Source organism: Aspergillus sydowii (assembly GCF_001890705.1).
Source record: "Aspergillus sydowii CBS 593.65 unplaced genomic scaffold ASPSYscaffold_3, whole genome shotgun sequence".
Taxonomy (NCBI): Eukaryota; Fungi; Ascomycota; class Eurotiomycetes; order Eurotiales; family Aspergillaceae; genus Aspergillus; species Aspergillus sydowii.
The window spans coordinates 3,016,755-3,032,539 of record NW_024467861.1 but is presented as its reverse complement, the minus strand read 5'-3'; the positions used below and the strand labels follow the sequence as shown (position 1 = coordinate 3,032,539).

Below are 15,785 nucleotides of genomic sequence, written 5' to 3'. Positions count from 1 at the left end.
CCTTGGCGCATAGCGCATCGAATTCCCAGTCCACGGGCAGTCACCGAGATCATCAGCGTTGCCATATCCCGAGCCCTGGCTGTCAGTTTCTCGGAGGGAAGAGGCTATATTGTTCTATATCTGTTCCGCTGGTGGCTTCGGCATCTCTTTTTGACCATGAATACACAGAAGGAAGCTACAGAGATCGTGGCCTTCGAGATCAGTCAAGTGGGATCTCGCCCAGTACATGAAGTTTTTGTAACGAACAGTAGGTTCCCCGCATTACTTGGTCAGGCCACAAGGTCGCAAGACCGCAGACCCGGCTAATGATATTTTGTAGATGGAGGGCAACAGAGAATAGGGTTTTGCAATTTCATCCCCACTGAAGAAGACCAGTATGGGTGGGGGAGGCGGACATTCCAGGTTTACAGATCAATACCTCTGGGACCGCCCCAAGACGGGTGGGCGCTGCTACAAGACGAAGATATGTTACGAGGCAGACAGCTCCGAGCATGGGAGAGCTTAAGAGATCCAATTAAACGAATATCCCATGACATGGCCCAATCGCGCGACGACCTGTTAGGTATACTAGCTTTGGTTTACAACTTCCGTTCCACGTAAGTTCCTCGATCCCATTCATCCTGTGTGCCATCTCGTATTAATACGCGGTTTGGTAGACCTGGAAACCTCGATAAAACCATACGCAGGTTCAACTTCCAGGTTAATCAAGGTAAAGTCGATGGGACGCAAGAGGGGAACAGTACTGGAGGACGCCCCAGCCCACGAAAACGCAAGACAAACCCAGATGCACATCGAATCGGGGCCTGGACAGCGATACTTTCAGACAACAGATGGACTGCTGACTTTCAGGACGCGCTGGAAGACAAAGAATATGCAAGAACAGTCCCTATAATTAGCGATCCGCGCGGGTACCGATTACAGGAAAAGATGCTGTCTAGTGTCAATGACTACATATTTTACCTGTTTCAAGGTCGAAAGTGGAGATTCAACTCGACCGAAATGCTAGACCCGACTGGCTATACATCCGGCGGCCCAGGCTGGAAACAGCTGAGTGATCAGGCATGGGGTGCAGGGTCTTTATTTCGAGAAGGCAACTCAGCCGCTGGCACTATGAAGCTGGGACAAGTCCGTCGAGCAATCAGGACTGCTGTAATGGTGGACAGTCCTCAGTTGATGTCACGGCTCTGGAGAATATGCCGGTACCTATATGGTATTTTTACATCCACCAGAGACGATGCTCATTTAAAAGCAAGTTTCTTGGTTTATCTTCGCAATGCCCTTGATGCCACAAAAGGGGAACATGATCCTGTTTTCAAGGTGTTCGAAGCTCTGGCAGAAATGGATATGGATTGTCTTCTCTGGGCTCTTCGTATCGGGCATTTGCGGACACTCCAAAGCTTCGAGCACTTCGTTGGCCCTGGCCACCCCGTCGTGCTTTCAATGTGGGTATACTACGCGAAGCAGTGGAAGACTGGAAATGTGAACCATGAAATAATCGCACAGTACTATGAAAGTGCCTTGGAAACCGCCGATAGAACCACGGGCCCAACCTCTGATACGGCATTATCAATTCTGCATGACTATACATATTTCATCTACTATAGCGCCACTAGCAAGAACAGCGGGGAGATATCAGATCTGGGTATGCAGCTCTATGACCGGGCATCGAGCCGAATAACTCAGCCTTGTACCTGGAACAACGAAACCCAATACTTTGTTTTCGCTTCGCAAGTTCTGGCTGGGTATTGGTTTGCACGGGATCACGAGGAATGGGGGGAGGCATACATTGAAGCAGCCGTGCACCGATTGCAAAGCTCCGACAGGGAGTGTCAAATCCGAGCTGCTATGCTCCTTGGCCAACTGCGGCGATGGTTGCTACGCGGGAATCGACTTGAAGAAGCGCAGGAGGTACAAAGAAGGGTATCGGCACTACAGGAGAGCATAAATAGCCTCCTCGAGGAGGAGATGCGAGTATCCCTTCTAGAGAACGAGGGCTTGCCCTGATATCATCATTTGATATTGGAATGCGACGACGAAGTACTAGCTTTTGCATGTTATGTATATTGAGGTTGAAGGGATGCCTTCCTTACGATCCAAATTGAAAATGTTCAGGCATTTCCCAATTATGAATTCAACGCCACTTAAGGGCAGGCCTGATCTGGGCCGCTTTCCAGTGATTTACGGAGTTACTCTCACTGCAATGGACTTAACAAACCGCGATGTCACTCGCTACGAGAGAATAAAAAGTCTCTGTGTGTTGTGGAGTTAATTGCCTATAGTGACTGGCATATTGTCCGGCTTTCTATTATGGATTGTGGCAGTCTGGTGCCAACGTCCATCTTCCATCGCGAATAAGTATACACAAGGCCCATATTATGCCTCCTTCAGACCTAGTACTTCATTTCCGTCACCGGATAAACCTTCCTCTCTCCCCCAACCACAGATCCATAAAATCGAACGCCGTCTTGACCGTATCCCCAAACTCCCCCGGAAACCTCTCACATTCCGTACAAGTATTTATAGTATGCTGCGCCCCCTCCACAAACCCAATCGACTTATCACTAGACTTGGCCGCAAGGTAAATCTTCTCGGCATTCAAATACTCATAGTGTCCCGTATTCCCCATCGTCAACAATGGCTTCGTGATACCCTGCACACTCCCAATCGGCGCCGTCTGGGACGATGTCCAATCCACCCCTGTGATATTATCGGCCGTAACACGGAAATTGGCCCCGTCAATACGGATGGCAAATGTGGACAGGAAGCGCGTAATCGTTGTCTTCAACGCCCCGGTATAGAATGAATCCGCCGCGCTGGGGATCCCAGCCGATGCAACGCGCACGCTTGGTACAATCTGCGTGGTATTGCGACCGTTCTTATGCAGGAGTGGCCATTTGTAACTGGTGTGTGACAGCAGTGAAATATCCTGGGTAATCATCTTATTGTTGAACCCGATATAATTCGCATCGGGGATCACCAGGCCCTCGTCATCGGTGTAATCGCCCTTTCCGGCGGTGATGAGAGTATTGCGCTGTAATGCGTGTGTCTGGATGCGGTTCCAGCGTGCGGCGACACCGGTCCAGAACTCCTTTATGAAGGAGTTTGTATAGTTTCCGCCGTTCTCGGTCCAGCCGTTCGCCTTGTTGTAGATGTTGAGGCTGGGGTTGATGTCTGCACCGGTGGATTCATTCGTTATGGCGGGGTTGATAGACAGAAGCGTCATAGTCGACAGGCCGTAGTTCGCATCGATAAGGAGCACTCCATCAGCTGGGGGAAGACCGTCCATTGCATTCGAGCACGGGTAGATCTTTTCTGTCCCATTACAAGCGGAGGCCCCGTTCTCAGCGACATCCTGGTACGCGGCCATCATGGCGCCGCCGCCCGAGTGACCCCAGATGATGACCTTGTCGATACCGGGCTTATTTCGCAGGTAGGTCACGCCGGTTGCGACGTTACTCATCATCGTCTCGAAGTCGAGGTCGTTCATCTCGCCGGTCTTGCTCTGGGCGTTGTTGAGGCAGAGGGTCGTGTATCCGCGGACAGGGAGTTCGGTGCAGGGGTAGAAGGTGGTGTAGTCTTGCTCGGCGTGCATGACCAGAACTCCGATCTTGGCCTTTGCTGGGTCTTCGCTGGCGATGGGGTGGAATAGTCCGCCGACGACCCCGGTGCCGAATGTCACCAGAGATGGGATTGGGAGGCTCACATTGCCCAGGGAGGTGTGGGTGATTTGGGTTGGGAGCTGGCTGGCGCTGCCTAGAATGGCGAAACCGGCTGCGGCTAGGATAGATCGTTTCAAGCACTTCATATTGAACTGGCAAGGGGGTAGAAAGGCTTGAGGAATGTATTTCTTTCTCTCATGGCGAACGGGGTAAATCTGGCAGATTTATATTGTTGTGCCAGCACCAGCCGTTCCTGCATATATCTTACATACTAAACATCTGCAGGCTAAAACTAGCCATAGACCTTGTATAGTAATATAGGCCGAGCTCGGCTGTATCAGCTTGCGTGTCTGATCCGCTCTGCTGCGGAGACCAAACTCTTTAGGGCATCGGGCGTGGATGCCTGGGGCATTTGCTCTTCCATGGCTATACCATATGCAGTAGATATGTCCTATCCATCTTTTTGACTTGTTGTGCGGGAGTAATAAACACAATCTGCTAAGCTAGATATTAAAAGGGTGATCTTCGGTGAGGCTGCCAATGTTATACCCAAATAGTACGGCGTTTCAGAATTAAAATCAACAGAAACACGAATTAACGGAATTAACGCATTAAGGATTTCGGCATAAAATGAAATCAGAAGATGGCTACATAGTAGTAATATTCTCATGTTGAAAGTTTCTTAGGTGGATGCGGATATATATATCCGATCTCGACTCTTCCAGCACTCAGGTAGCCACATTTCAAGTACATGTTCTGCATGAACACCAAGCCTAAATAAATAGCATAAAATGAGAGCAGCCAGTGAGCGACCGTGTGAAGATTAAGCAACAGATTAAAGCCGTGTCGATGAGTTATCCAGTGTGTCGGTTCCAATACTCCGTACATTGCCAGCACAGCTATTCAACAGGTGAAATACACCACACCTCATTGGTCTACATTAAATAGGCTATTTCGAAGACGGCAATGAGGAAACACCTCGTCAAGAGCGGGGTCTGTGTAATTGTCACAATCATCGAGAAGGCTTCTTCATGAATGAGCCGGGGGACGTGATTAGGGATGTGCACACTGAACAACCCCAGTAGCGGTCGCGGGGGCGGTGCCGCTCCATGCAGCGATCTGCAGACCAGCACACATTGCGTCTTCGTCTTTACGGAGGAGCAGAGTTGGTGGATATTGATCGTCCCCAACAGTGGACTTTCAACAGTATTAGAGCGTGCGGGGTTCTGTTAACCGCGGTGTTCGGCATAAAGAAAGACAGGCAGATGGTTAATGTCACACAGTCGGCGAGTTTGCAAGTCAACATAAGACAAAGTTTAATCACTGAACTGTATGCCGGTTATTTTGCAGGATACCAGAAACCAAGCTGGGATGCAGTGGCGATATGGCCAGAAAGGGGCAATATACCGGGCTCAAGTATAGGCAGGAATCCGGGGTAGCCCCCACACCAGTCACCACCAGTCACCACCAGCTGCCATCTCCAGTCCTCTTCAAGTCAAGTTAGTCAAGTAAGTCAACCCCTCTCGACTCTCCACTGAACGGCTGTCGATCTGCAGTTCGCTGGCTTCCTCCTCGGCCGCTGGCGCCCAAAGAGGGGGTGCTGCTGGTTGTGCCTGTGATAAACCTAAAAACAACGTGGCATCCCCACTGGACCATTCGCTGTTGGTGCTGACTGCTGACTTGCTGGTTCTTGGCTACATCTGGGGTTAGCCAGTAATGGCTGTGCTATTTTGCCATCATGATTCATGGATTCGGTAGTTCTTGTCGATCACACCTGTCTACCTGTAAACACCAACGCCTGGGCCGCAGCCAACAAATTATCATCCAGAATTGATGTGATTCGCAGGTCAATCCCAATAGCCTGGCTATGTGCAATAGTTGCGACCCAATCTCAAGCTGCGGCTGAATCCACTGTGACGCGAACTTGCAGCTGTCGACTCGGACGTCCAAAAGAAATCTGGCAGTCAGTCATTGAGAAAGGGGGATTCTACTGGTATCTGACAGGGACACTCAATGCTTCTGCGCTTGCATACTGGGAGCTCAGAGCTGGTTTCTTCTGTATTGATAGTGTATAGGGCACTGCTGATTTCCTGGATACAGGCACAACAGATGATCAGGGATTGAGTTCAGCTGCTGCGAGTCGACCCATCCCAGCTTGACCATCCAATGTCCCGCATCTCCTCAGGCTTCGGCTCAAATAGACCATGCGGTCTGTAGATCCGGGGGACCCTCCTCGGCATTTCTTTTAAATCGCCTCCGCGGCGAATTCTGGGGCTCGCGAACACCTTATTTACCGGGGCCCCTTCGTCACTTGTTGGGTCTGGACAGACAAGCATCTCACCATGTCCGAACAGGAGGAAAAATCCGGTCCGCACTCCCACAATGAGACACCCCCGTTAAAGGACGCCGATGAGAAGGGCAAGACGGAGGGGGAGGACTGGGAGGCCGAGGAGGTGGTGGTGTTGACGCGTGCTCAGAAGGTCAAGCGCCATCTGAGGCGCTTTTGGTACTATTACCTTGGGGCACTTGTGTTTTCGATTATATTCTTGCCTGTTTTGTAAGTACCTTCGCTTTCAGTTACTTTTCCTATCGTGCCAGGTCTAACAGGTCAGCTTCCTCGTTGTCATCCCAGCAGTTGCGCAGCTCGTCATCGACAAGTCCGACCTCGTCTTGGTCAATGCCGTGGTCAACCAGCCAACAGAAACTTCAACCATCTTGACAATCCAAGCCAAGATCAACCTGAAAGTCGTCTTGCCCGTTCGAATCGAGCCCGTTACCTTGAGTCTGTTCGACCGCGAGTACGGATCGGACGATGCGTACGCAGAGGCCAACATCCCCGGACAGACAGTCAAGGGCAATTATACACTAGGAATCAAGGACCAGCTCACGCCGATCCTGAATATGACGACCTGGAGGGCGTTCGTGCACGAGATCGTCTTCATGGAGGATTCGACTCTTTCCGTGAAAGGCGGGACGAATGGATATCTCGGCGTCTTGAAATGCCCTGTGACGGTTAACAAGGATATCACGAGTCGCGGTATTGCTTCCAGTACTATATCACACCATTCTACGAATACATGCTAATAGTTCAAAGGTCTTAACCAGTTCAACGGCTTCAGCATAACCAACGTCGCCCTAGTCAAGGCCCAAGCAGACGGCTCAAACCTCCAGGGCAACGTAACCCTGCCCAATCCCAGCGTCATCACCTTCGACGTCGGCACTCTCGTTCTCGATGTCAAAAGCGGCGACCTCGTCATCGGAAACGCAACGGTGGAAAACGTCCGACTCGCACCGGGGAGCAACACCTTCCCACTCAGCGGCGTGCTCTCCATCAGCACCGTGCTGGACAACATAGGCGACGTTCTATCCTCACAATCAGACGCCATTAAATCCGGCAACCTAAGTCTCAGCGCTGTGACTAGGACTATTACGTTCCAGGACACTTATATCCCTTACTACACCGATGTGCTGCGCCAGCTTACTCTGACTACGGAGATTCGGATTGCGGACATCCTGAGGAATACTGTGCAGAATATGGACTTGGGTAGTATTCTCAGTGGAGCTAGTAATACTTCTAGCGCAAAGGCCTTGATTGATGGTGCTGAGAGCGAGAGCAAGGATGGTGGTGGTCTGGCTGGTTTCGCCGATAGCTTCAAGCGGAATATCCATGTTCGCGATGTCCTGCAGAAGGATCATCCTGATAACGGGGATATCATCATAGAGGAGCTTGTTCGGAATTTGGATGCCCCATAGGTATGGATTTCTTGGATATAGTTGAGCGATCCTCCCGGCCCGATCTGGGTTGAGCGGCGCTCTTGCACGCAGTTATGAATAGTATCTAATTTAATTAATGTTGAATGATCAAATGGCTCTCTTTGGCGGTTAGTAGATGAGGCATATATTTTAAACGTTTGCCTGGAGTATGGGTCCCGGTGCGTCGTATGGAGGGCGACTCAATCAGCGGTCGTATAATCACAATATTACAGCGGATTGAGGCCCCATAGCCAATACCAGAATTTATTTGCCATTTTCACCATCTATCCTATGTGACCTGCAGTCAAATATGCCTAGAAATACACTGACCGCAAAGTATATAAACAAACGTTCTTGAAGCGGACATATGTTCCAGCTGGGAGGCCTCTCCAGGAGGCAAAGTGACATTGGTAATACTCATAATCTAGATCTGAACTCCGAAATTGAGTTCATGTGGAGCAAGAAAGAGGACAGCAATGAATGAATGAAGGACATTTTCATCCCGTTGAGGATGAAATAATGGGGTTCCCATGGGTTGTGACACCACTATGCCACACTTGCGGTGAACTGAGAAACAGTCAAGGTAGTCTCGCCACCAGTGAATGGTTCAGTGCCCATTTGCACAGCTGGCATCTGTTAGGACACTTTCTTCTGGACAACAATCGCTTTCAGCAAGGTGGTTATATGAAACTTACTAAGAAGATACTGGCTGTCCGCAGGGTAGGAGTGGTTCTCGGTCAAATAGTCCCAGAACTCTTTTATATCTGCGTTGAACGAAGTAACAGGCGACGAGGCAACGAAGCTATACACTTCCATGTCCCCGTTCATGCCATTCCAGATTTCCCAGGTATTGCCGCCTACGTCTGCGCTACCAACTTGGGAGCCAATTGGCGTGGCTCCTCCGTACCGGCCGAGCCTGATTAACGCAGAACGAAAGGACCACCGATCAGATAAATCGCGCATCTCGAGAGGGGGCGACCGGGTAATCACTCACCAGATCATAAGCTCATAGTCACCACTGTAAGTCTCGTGGTTCTGATCCGCCGCGGTGAAGAGATCGTACGCAACATTGGCGGTGATGTCTGTATTATCATAGCTCCACTGTGCCGTCGATGGGATGCTGGAAGTATCGCTGACGAGCACAGGGTCAAGGATCAAACCAGAGTTTGCGTAGCTCTTGACGGCATTGTCACCACCGGACCAAGTCCAGGTGGTGTGCCATGCGACACCATCGCCTGAGATGCTGTCAACTGTTGTACACTGGTTGCCCTGGCCACTGTCCTGTCCCCACAAGTTGTTGTTGACAATATACCCGCCGTCCGATACAGTACCATACTGCTCACATATCTCCTGAGCAAAAGCTGCAGCAATAGGAAGGAGAATATGAATGGGCTTCATAGTGTATGAGAGTTTTCGTCGTGATTCAACGGATTTTGGGCGATGACTTGAGAGCTAGGAAGGCGGATCCATTGTCGACTTTATACGTTCAGAAGACGGCAGATCTCAGCAACTCAACAACCGATTCCATGACGGAAAAGGAGATGCCTCCGATGGTCTTCAGCACAGAAACCTGATATAGATCTGCAACCTTGGATAGGCCCGCGTCGAGAACAGTACGGAGCAACGTCGATCAAAGGTACATGGATCGTCATCAAGGTCAGGAAGTGTCTGTTGGAGCAGGGTCTCCTCTCAATACAGACCTACCAAACAGACCATGCTCCATCCAACCCCTGCATATAATTACCGGTGTCACAACAGGCACCCAAACCCGCACTTATCCCATCTAGGCAGGGCGTTTCATCTATATGATCTAGGCACTAATTCTTCGGTGCCCAGATGCGCTAATAGCCTAATCGTGTAAAATGCATCCAGGATGGAACATAACTATTCCCCACCCCAGTCCTCCGTGAAACCTCGCCGGGCTTCCACCTGCGGAGATGTGGTTGGGCCTTTCATTCAGCCTAATAACCTTGAGTTAGCCACCGAGATTTAGCACCATCATGAGGGACGTCACTTCGTTCAAGTCAAATACCGTAGACATCCAATACGAAAGAGCTAGACTCAGAGCTAGCATATAATTGTCGACAAGGTAAAGACCAACAAAGAGGTCGGACAAGGCATGAAACGTCTTGACGAAAGGTTGTATTCCCGATAATGCCCATCACAGCTCCACCACACTTGGCCTGCTCAATGACGTTGTTCGGGGGTCGGAGAAAGCCCACGATCTAGACCATGTAGCCTTTCATGCTCCACTTGTCGGGGGAGAGCAAGGGGGATTCGACGACCTTTTCTCTCAATCGGATAGCGATTGGCCTTCTCAAGCACTGTTTGCCCTCGGTCTTAGCGGCACAGATTCGCATCCAAATACGGATTAAAGTCTGCCAATGTTTGGACTGATGGGGAACGCTCTGGTTAAAACTTAGGGCTAAAGGGGAATTCAGCACCGCTTCGGTCGGCTTTCTCTGCGCGGACGAAAGAAACACCGACAGTTACGGTACAACTGTGCAGGACTATATTTTCATCCTCGGCCCCTTGAGGCTTCATCGCTTCACTCACAGGAGCGCTTGAAAACTGGCATCCAATTGGAAGCATGAGCCCTTCGCCCGCTGCAAACACTATGCCCACCGGCCATAGAGTAATATTCAGCGGAACAATAGTTCCAGGTGCAACCCTTTGCTTGATCGTGTCTCTTCACGAGAGATAGACGAGGATGCTCAAAGGAATCCCTGGAACCGAACAGCTTTGATGTTTCGGCATCTGCCACCGAGATTTCTGATACGGAACAGGAAAAGTTGACGCCCGCAAGGGGATTTTCGGAGTTATCAATCTTCCTGAGCTGGACGACGAGATTCATATCATCACGTTCTTTGCAGGACATCCAGGCTCTCGAACCTTGGCATACCCGGCAATTTCAGTGCATTCGCCGAATTTCATAACGAAGCCCTGCAGCGATCGGTAGTCTTCAACCTGTAAGCATATTAGTTTGGCTTACAGATGTAGAAGCATCAACGCCGTGTCCGTCGTGGTAGGCAAAAAAAATCCTCTTTCGCGGCCAGATATGTGCAGTGACTTGCTAGCAGCATCGGGATAATAAGGTACTAGCCTCTGCCGACGAAGAGGAAACTCGGTCTCTGGTATTTCCACGATATTCCGAGCCCAGCCATATCCATGCAGAGATAGACGCAAAGGTGGTCCCGGCCATTCATAATGCCCTTGTAGTGCCGGTCAAGGAAGCGCTGCAGGTCATCATTCGAGCGGCACTTATACATCGAATGCCATCCAGAGTTAGCATCCGCCTTTTGACTGGGCCAGCACGGTGGTACGTGTCGAAGGAGCCGTAGATATCTTCTGCCTCCTGGTCGCCCCAGAAGAAAACCTTTCCCTCAGAAAACTGAGCACCCCAGGCATCCACAATCACGACGGTAGATGTCGGCGTACACGCGAAGCCCATTGATTGATATCAGACAACTATATACTATTATTTACTCAACCCGTCGGTCGTGAGTGGGTAATGAAAATTGGATACATTAATTCTAGGGGTTGGGACGTTCTAACTTGCATTATCTTTAACGGTAAAGTCTGTATATAACGATATTACCCAGAACACGCGGTTCCAACAAACTGGTATATTAAACGTAGTCCAGATAGCTGGGCTAGTAACAAGATAGGCGTCTGGTGGAGGTCTTTATTTCTGCAGCTAATGGTACAGAGGTGTCTTATGGCTACCCATAGAAGGAGGAAGAGTTCCAGGAAAGCAAAGACCCTTGCTGTGAGTTTCTGGCGATGATCACGAGGAATATCTATTTCTAGGGTCTGGTTCTGTACCCTCAGAAGATATTTCAATTAAAGGGACCCAGCATCTTCCGGTGGTGGAAGAGGTTTTGCGACAATAACAGGGCCGAAAGTCTCTATGTGAAGACTCCCAGATATGGCAAGTGATATTTCTTTGCGATGAAATTGGTGGAAACTCCTATATCCAGTGGTTAGCTGACAGGATATTTCCAGGACTCATGACCTCATGATCCAGAAGTCGAGGTCCATCCGATATTTCCACTTCCACCTCGCCACGGATCTCACGGATCTCACGGGTCTCACGTATCTCACAGGCGATCGTATGCCGGCCCTTACTTGTAAACTAGAACAAGCGACCGATCCTTGGCTCCATCTAATATAAATACATGATCCGAGTCATACTACCGGGGACAACAACGTCCAGACCACTTCCGATTCATACCTTAGCGCCTGAACACGCCGTCCAGAGTTGCCGCTTTGAGCGACCGTTTCTGAGCCCATTCGGACCAAAAGCCACGCTTGCTCACGGTTGTCGCAGCTTCATCGTGTATCGATTGACTCGTCTACTCATTGTATCAATATAAAAATGGCCTCTCGGCGCTTCGTATTTCAACGCACTGTCCGACCTGCTCTCCACCATCGCTGGTAAACATCCCATATGGCTGTTACTGCGTTCACCATATTTTCGCGCTTGCTCGCCTTTTGCGAACCAAACTGCTGGTTATATTAACAGCAAATTCTACTCCTTTTCTGAAGGTGGTCACTTTCGAACTAATTCTTGTCGCTATATATAGGCCCCAGCCGTCCATCTGTCTCTCTTCCTCCCCATCCACCTCCTCGTCGGGAGCCTTTACTTTCCTGTCGACAGTATCGCGCACATCTGCTGTCTCGCGGCCTTCAGCACGCAAGAGCCTTGTTAGCAACCGATGGCCGTTCTCAATCGACTCGCGCATCCATTTCCATTCTTCGCCAGTCAAGATGGGCGCTGAGGCCAACATCGCTGAGACTATTAAATCGTAGGTCAGCCACGAAACGCCAATTCCAATTGACCAACCGTATATTTCTTGGGATGTCATCGCTTATGTGTCTCATTCCTGTCCTTGCAGTAAAACCGAATTCCAAACGAAGGTAATTGACTCCAAGGACGCTATCGTCCTAGACTGCTTCGCCGACTGGTGTGGTCCCTCCATGGCCATCGCGCCCAAGTTCGACGAGCTCGCCAATCAGTACCCGGACGTCAAATTTTACAAGATCGACGTTGACAACTTGTCCGACGTTGGGGGGGAGCTTGGTGTCCGCGAGATGCCGACGTTCTTTCTCTTCAACAATGGCAAGAAGATCTCCGAGGTTGTGGGCGTCAACCGTCCAGCCTTGGAGGCTGGTATCAGGAACATGGTTGTTGCGTAGAGTGGCACTTTTCGAATTGCACATTCTACTAAATTGAAGCTGTATTGATAGCTTAATCTTACTTCTGTTGTACCTTGTATGGATGGAAGGCGACTTTTCTGCCATCTGGCGTGCGCTAACTGTACATTAACTTGGACAGGTGGTTTGGGTCTCCTAGAAAGATGACCCTCACCGTCATCAACATGTTGATTGTGCTGATTGCTGGCTGCATAGGGGATGAAATACAAATATTGACTAGGAAATGATATAATTTTACTCGGATAGTTGAGTACTAGATGGTACGTCGCTCTGGAACCCTGACATATTATTGATCTTGGACTATCTGCTCATGATGAAATTTGTGTATAATATTAAAAAAGAGTGGCAAATGAATGATTGATAATGCTAAGCCAAATATTGCAAGCATCAACCAAACAAGTGCTATAACCAGTCAAAAGTCGAAACACCTGTAAACCTCAGTGATTATTATGCTGTAGTTCAGGATTTTCTGGGTAAGTCTGCCAATCGCCGCCCTGTAAACAGAATTCAAATTTGGGGATATATCACATAATTCAGCGGTAACAAGACCTAAGTTGCGAAGAGCAAGTTCATGAGAGTAGCCGCCCAAACTCAATAACCCTTGGAAGTCTTGGAAAACAAGCACTAAGTTTGAGTAAGACGCCAGGGGATTATTTATTCCATCACAGATTCAACGTCCCCACCACCGGTCTTCTGCTGGTTCCACAAATGGCTTAAATCTCCAAGAGGCAAAGGCAGAGGAAATCCAACAGAGGCAAGTAGCTGCGCCGAAAATATATACCAGCCACAGAGACTAGTAAAGAAGAGTGTGCCACCAGAGCCCTAAATTAAGGTTGATAAGTAAGAGCTTTCCATGGTCTGAGCTCTATAGGCCAATGGACTTACCACAACCAGTCGGTCACCAAGTTCCATATTGCCAGCGCCCAGATGCCAGTATGCAGCAGCCGCCAAAGAGAAGAATATAATAAGCGAGAAAAATATGGCCACATATACCGCGTTTGTCCGGGACGCGCAGAGCATATAGACAAACATCAACATGGCCATTGCAAGAAAGAAGAAGGCTAGCATAAGCTGATTAGCTGTCCGGCCACATGGAAGGGATACGAAATGTTAGGGAAGCCCGGGCCTACCGTAGGTATTTACGAATCCGGCGCTGTGAAGTCCTTCAACGCCGTTGGTTCCTGAGGTGGAGTATGGGGCTATTGTTAGTTAGTATAAGCAACCTATCACATAAACACAGACAGGGGCGGATGAAATACCGGTAGCGTTGAAGGCCGGTGTCATAGTTGCACCAAAAGCTAAACAGAATGCGCCTGCGGCGAGTCAGTATCAGTATACAATGAATGCTCTGCTGACCTGTTCCCAGGCAGGACCAACGCACCTAGTTGTCCGAATACGACACAGGAGAAGGTATTTCCAAGAATGAACTCAAGGATGGAACTGACAACCAGCAGAAGACCACCGAATAAGACCAAAACACCGCTATCCCATGGTAAGTTGGCGAGCATGCTATCATTGCCTGTTGTGAGGGCCTTACCTGAACGCAGCACCCTCTCCGCCAGCGCCTCTCCAGCCCATTAAGCAGCACGCGAGCGGTGTTGCAGTGAGGATAAAGGCACCGAGACCCCTTGGAATCTCTGTTAGATGTCGCATGTCCTGGCCCCATAGGGCGAACTTTCGAATACGTACAGTGGAGTAGGGTTGCCCAGTTTCTTGGTCATCTCAGGCTGACGGCGGTTCAGTGGGCTTAGGTACAGCTTCTCGAACTGCTCAGCAGATAATGTAACGGATGTAGGAACCTGCGCCAGTGTATGCATTGCGGCGCCATCATGGCTCGCAATCTTTGCGTTGCCATTCTCAAATTCGTGATTCATTTTGCTCATTGTTACCGACGGCAGTATGAATAAAGAGTGTTGTGTAATTTTGTGGAAGGGCTCAGGAGAACTGTGGTTGGAATGACCAGGGCAGTCCTAGGTGGTATATATACAGCTGCCCTTGGTATGAACGGCACAGCTTTGTCGGAAGCAGTTTCGGCATAATTACAGGCCAATTGATTTGCTGCTGCTCCATCGGATAGGCGTGAAGCTCTTGGTGGATATTGCGAACCCTTATTACCCCGCAACCGAACTATATCCAAAGCTTATTGATTCGTCGGTAACAAGCTCGGCATGTCTTTGTCTCTAAAAACGAATCAACTGCAGTATATGAAGCTAAGAGTGGGTTTAGCTATTGAACTTTAATTGCGCTGCAGTCCATCTCCACAGGCGACCGGAATCCACCATACCAATTAGCAATTAAAGCCACTGGAGAACCCCGGGGGGTTGTTCGCGGGGAGGTAATGTTGAGACTGGGGTATTTACTGGCTAGGACAAGACCATTGTAGAAAGAAAGTACGCCTTGCCACCAGATACAGATCCTGACTGCCACAACTCAGCAACAAACTCGACATATTATCTAGATGCATATCACAGTGATTAACACAACGCAATGGGCAAAAATGCAGGTTATCGCAGTAAAAATAACCCACGTAACCAATTTTAAGGTCTCCGATTACAGCTGTGATCTTCCTGTCAATTTCGGTTCACCCACATTTAGGACGGACGTAAGGCGAATTATGCCGAAATCAATCCGAGTACGTGTCCACCATTGAATAGAGACCAAAGCGCCGTGAGCCACATGATCTATGGATAATAATACCATTATTCCCAGCTAATACGTGCATATGCAAATAAAATACAGTAGAAGTAACATATTTACCAGAAAAGCCTTAACTACAAGACATCTCCCGCTGCGTACCCCTAGTCAGTAGTTATCCCCAGATGGTATTATTTAGTAGGTTTTTTCCCACAATCACACTATCCACCGGGGAAAATCACATCCTAAGAAATAATATAGCCCTGCCGTCTTATCTGCCGGGCTAAACAATACAGCCCCTTCTACTGGGGAGATGCGTGACAGACCACCAAATAGGGGAACGGTATCCGGGCCATTATCCTCTTTTTTCGTCAATCCCAACCGTTGGTTGCGCTGGGTGCTGAACCCACATGCAAACTTTAATATTCTTGGACTGCGTATTTCATCATATGTGCTAGCTGTGCGAGCTGTGCCCAGAACTGATTCTGCTCTGAAGATCCCGCCCTGCTGGTCAGCGAGAAC

At 49.4% G+C, this 15,785-nt stretch overlaps 7 protein-coding genes across 7 annotated transcripts; 3 read left to right on the top strand and 4 right to left on the bottom strand.

Annotated features, from left to right (window-relative positions):
* The first annotated feature begins 37 nt into the window (after window positions 1-37).
* Window positions 38-2,423, top strand: ASPSYDRAFT_174594 (uncharacterized protein). The gene is made up of 3 exons (XM_040843448.1): window positions 38-247; window positions 320-596; window positions 657-2,423. Exons 1-3 carry the CDS (start codon window positions 157-159, stop codon window positions 2,002-2,004), a joined length of 1,716 nt encoding a protein of 571 aa, XP_040705276.1. The 5' UTR covers window positions 38-156; the 3' UTR covers window positions 2,005-2,423.
* On the bottom strand, window positions 2,191-3,659 carry ASPSYDRAFT_1173185 (alpha/beta hydrolase family protein). Its single transcript, XM_040840272.1, has 2 exons — window positions 2,843-3,659; window positions 2,191-2,779 (listed from the first exon to the last, which is right to left on the bottom strand). Exons 1-2 carry the CDS (start codon window positions 3,590-3,592, stop codon window positions 2,408-2,410), a joined length of 1,122 nt encoding a protein of 373 aa, XP_040705275.1. The 5' UTR covers window positions 3,593-3,659; the 3' UTR covers window positions 2,191-2,407.
* Window positions 3,660-5,999: 2,340 nt separating this feature from the next.
* ASPSYDRAFT_131022 (DUF3712 domain-containing protein) lies at window positions 6,000-7,451 on the top strand (the record flags this gene model as incomplete). Its single annotated transcript, XM_040840572.1, has 3 exons — window positions 6,000-6,216; window positions 6,272-6,696; window positions 6,754-7,451. Coding segments are annotated over 3 exons (1,301 nt in total), but the record flags the coding sequence as incomplete, so codon positions are not given.
* A 507-nt stretch (window positions 7,452-7,958) lies between these two features.
* ASPSYDRAFT_56757 (glycoside hydrolase family 12 protein) lies at window positions 7,959-8,810 on the bottom strand (the record flags this gene model as incomplete). Its single annotated transcript, XM_040849269.1, has 3 exons — window positions 7,959-8,038; window positions 8,108-8,328; window positions 8,407-8,810. 3 exons carry the CDS (start codon window positions 8,808-8,810, stop codon window positions 7,959-7,961), a joined length of 705 nt encoding a protein of 234 aa, XP_040705273.1.
* Window positions 8,811-9,637: 827 nt separating this feature from the next.
* Window positions 9,638-10,290, bottom strand: ASPSYDRAFT_29955 (uncharacterized protein; the record flags this gene model as incomplete). The annotated part of the gene is made up of 2 exons (XM_040844708.1): window positions 9,638-9,837; window positions 9,969-10,290. 2 exons carry the CDS (start codon window positions 10,288-10,290, stop codon window positions 9,638-9,640), a joined length of 522 nt encoding a protein of 173 aa, XP_040705272.1.
* A 1,708-nt stretch (window positions 10,291-11,998) lies between these two features.
* Window positions 11,999-12,872, top strand: ASPSYDRAFT_43391 (thioredoxin family protein). The gene is made up of 2 exons (XM_040846638.1): window positions 11,999-12,220; window positions 12,311-12,872. The coding sequence occupies exons 1-2, from the start codon at window positions 12,183-12,185 to the stop codon at window positions 12,609-12,611; spliced, it is 339 nt and encodes a 112-aa protein (XP_040705271.1). The 5' UTR covers window positions 11,999-12,182; the 3' UTR covers window positions 12,612-12,872.
* A 411-nt stretch (window positions 12,873-13,283) lies between these two features.
* On the bottom strand, window positions 13,284-14,503 carry ASPSYDRAFT_56774 (uncharacterized protein; the record flags this gene model as incomplete). The annotated part of the gene is made up of 7 exons (XM_040849272.1): window positions 13,284-13,451; window positions 13,515-13,690; window positions 13,760-13,828; window positions 13,889-13,942; window positions 14,011-14,111; window positions 14,167-14,256; window positions 14,319-14,503. The coding sequence occupies 7 exons, from the start codon at window positions 14,501-14,503 to the stop codon at window positions 13,284-13,286; spliced, it is 843 nt and encodes a 280-aa protein (XP_040705270.1).
* Between the last annotated feature and the right edge of the window lie 1,282 nt (window positions 14,504-15,785).

What these genes read in the sequence shown, in the direction of transcription:
- ASPSYDRAFT_174594 (XM_040843448.1), top strand. Translation starts at nt 157, where the DNA reads ATGAATACACAGAAGGAAGCTACAGAGATCGTGGCCTTCGAGATCAGT. An exon ending in TGAAGTTTTTGTAACGAACA is followed by an intron (nt 248 to 319) that starts GTAGGTTCCCCG and finishes GATATTTTGTAG; the next exon opens with ATGGAGGGCAACAGAGAATA. An exon ending in GTTTACAACTTCCGTTCCAC is followed by an intron (nt 597 to 656) that starts GTAAGTTCCTCG and finishes GCGGTTTGGTAG; the next exon opens with ACCTGGAAACCTCGATAAAA.
- ASPSYDRAFT_43391 (XM_040846638.1), top strand. Translation starts at nt 12,183, where the DNA reads ATGGGCGCTGAGGCCAACATCGCTGAGACTATTAAATC. An exon ending in ATCGCTGAGACTATTAAATC is followed by an intron (nt 12,221 to 12,310) that starts GTAGGTCAGCCA and finishes CTGTCCTTGCAG; the next exon opens with TAAAACCGAATTCCAAACGA.
- ASPSYDRAFT_1173185 (XM_040840272.1), bottom strand. Translation starts at nt 3,592, where the DNA reads ATGCACGCCGAGCAAGACTACACCACCTTCTACCCCTGCACCGAACTC. An exon ending in CCACGCAGATTGTACCAAGC is followed by an intron (nt 2,780 to 2,842) that starts GTGCGCGTTGCA and finishes GGGGCGTTGAAG; the next exon opens with ACAACGATTACGCGCTTCCT.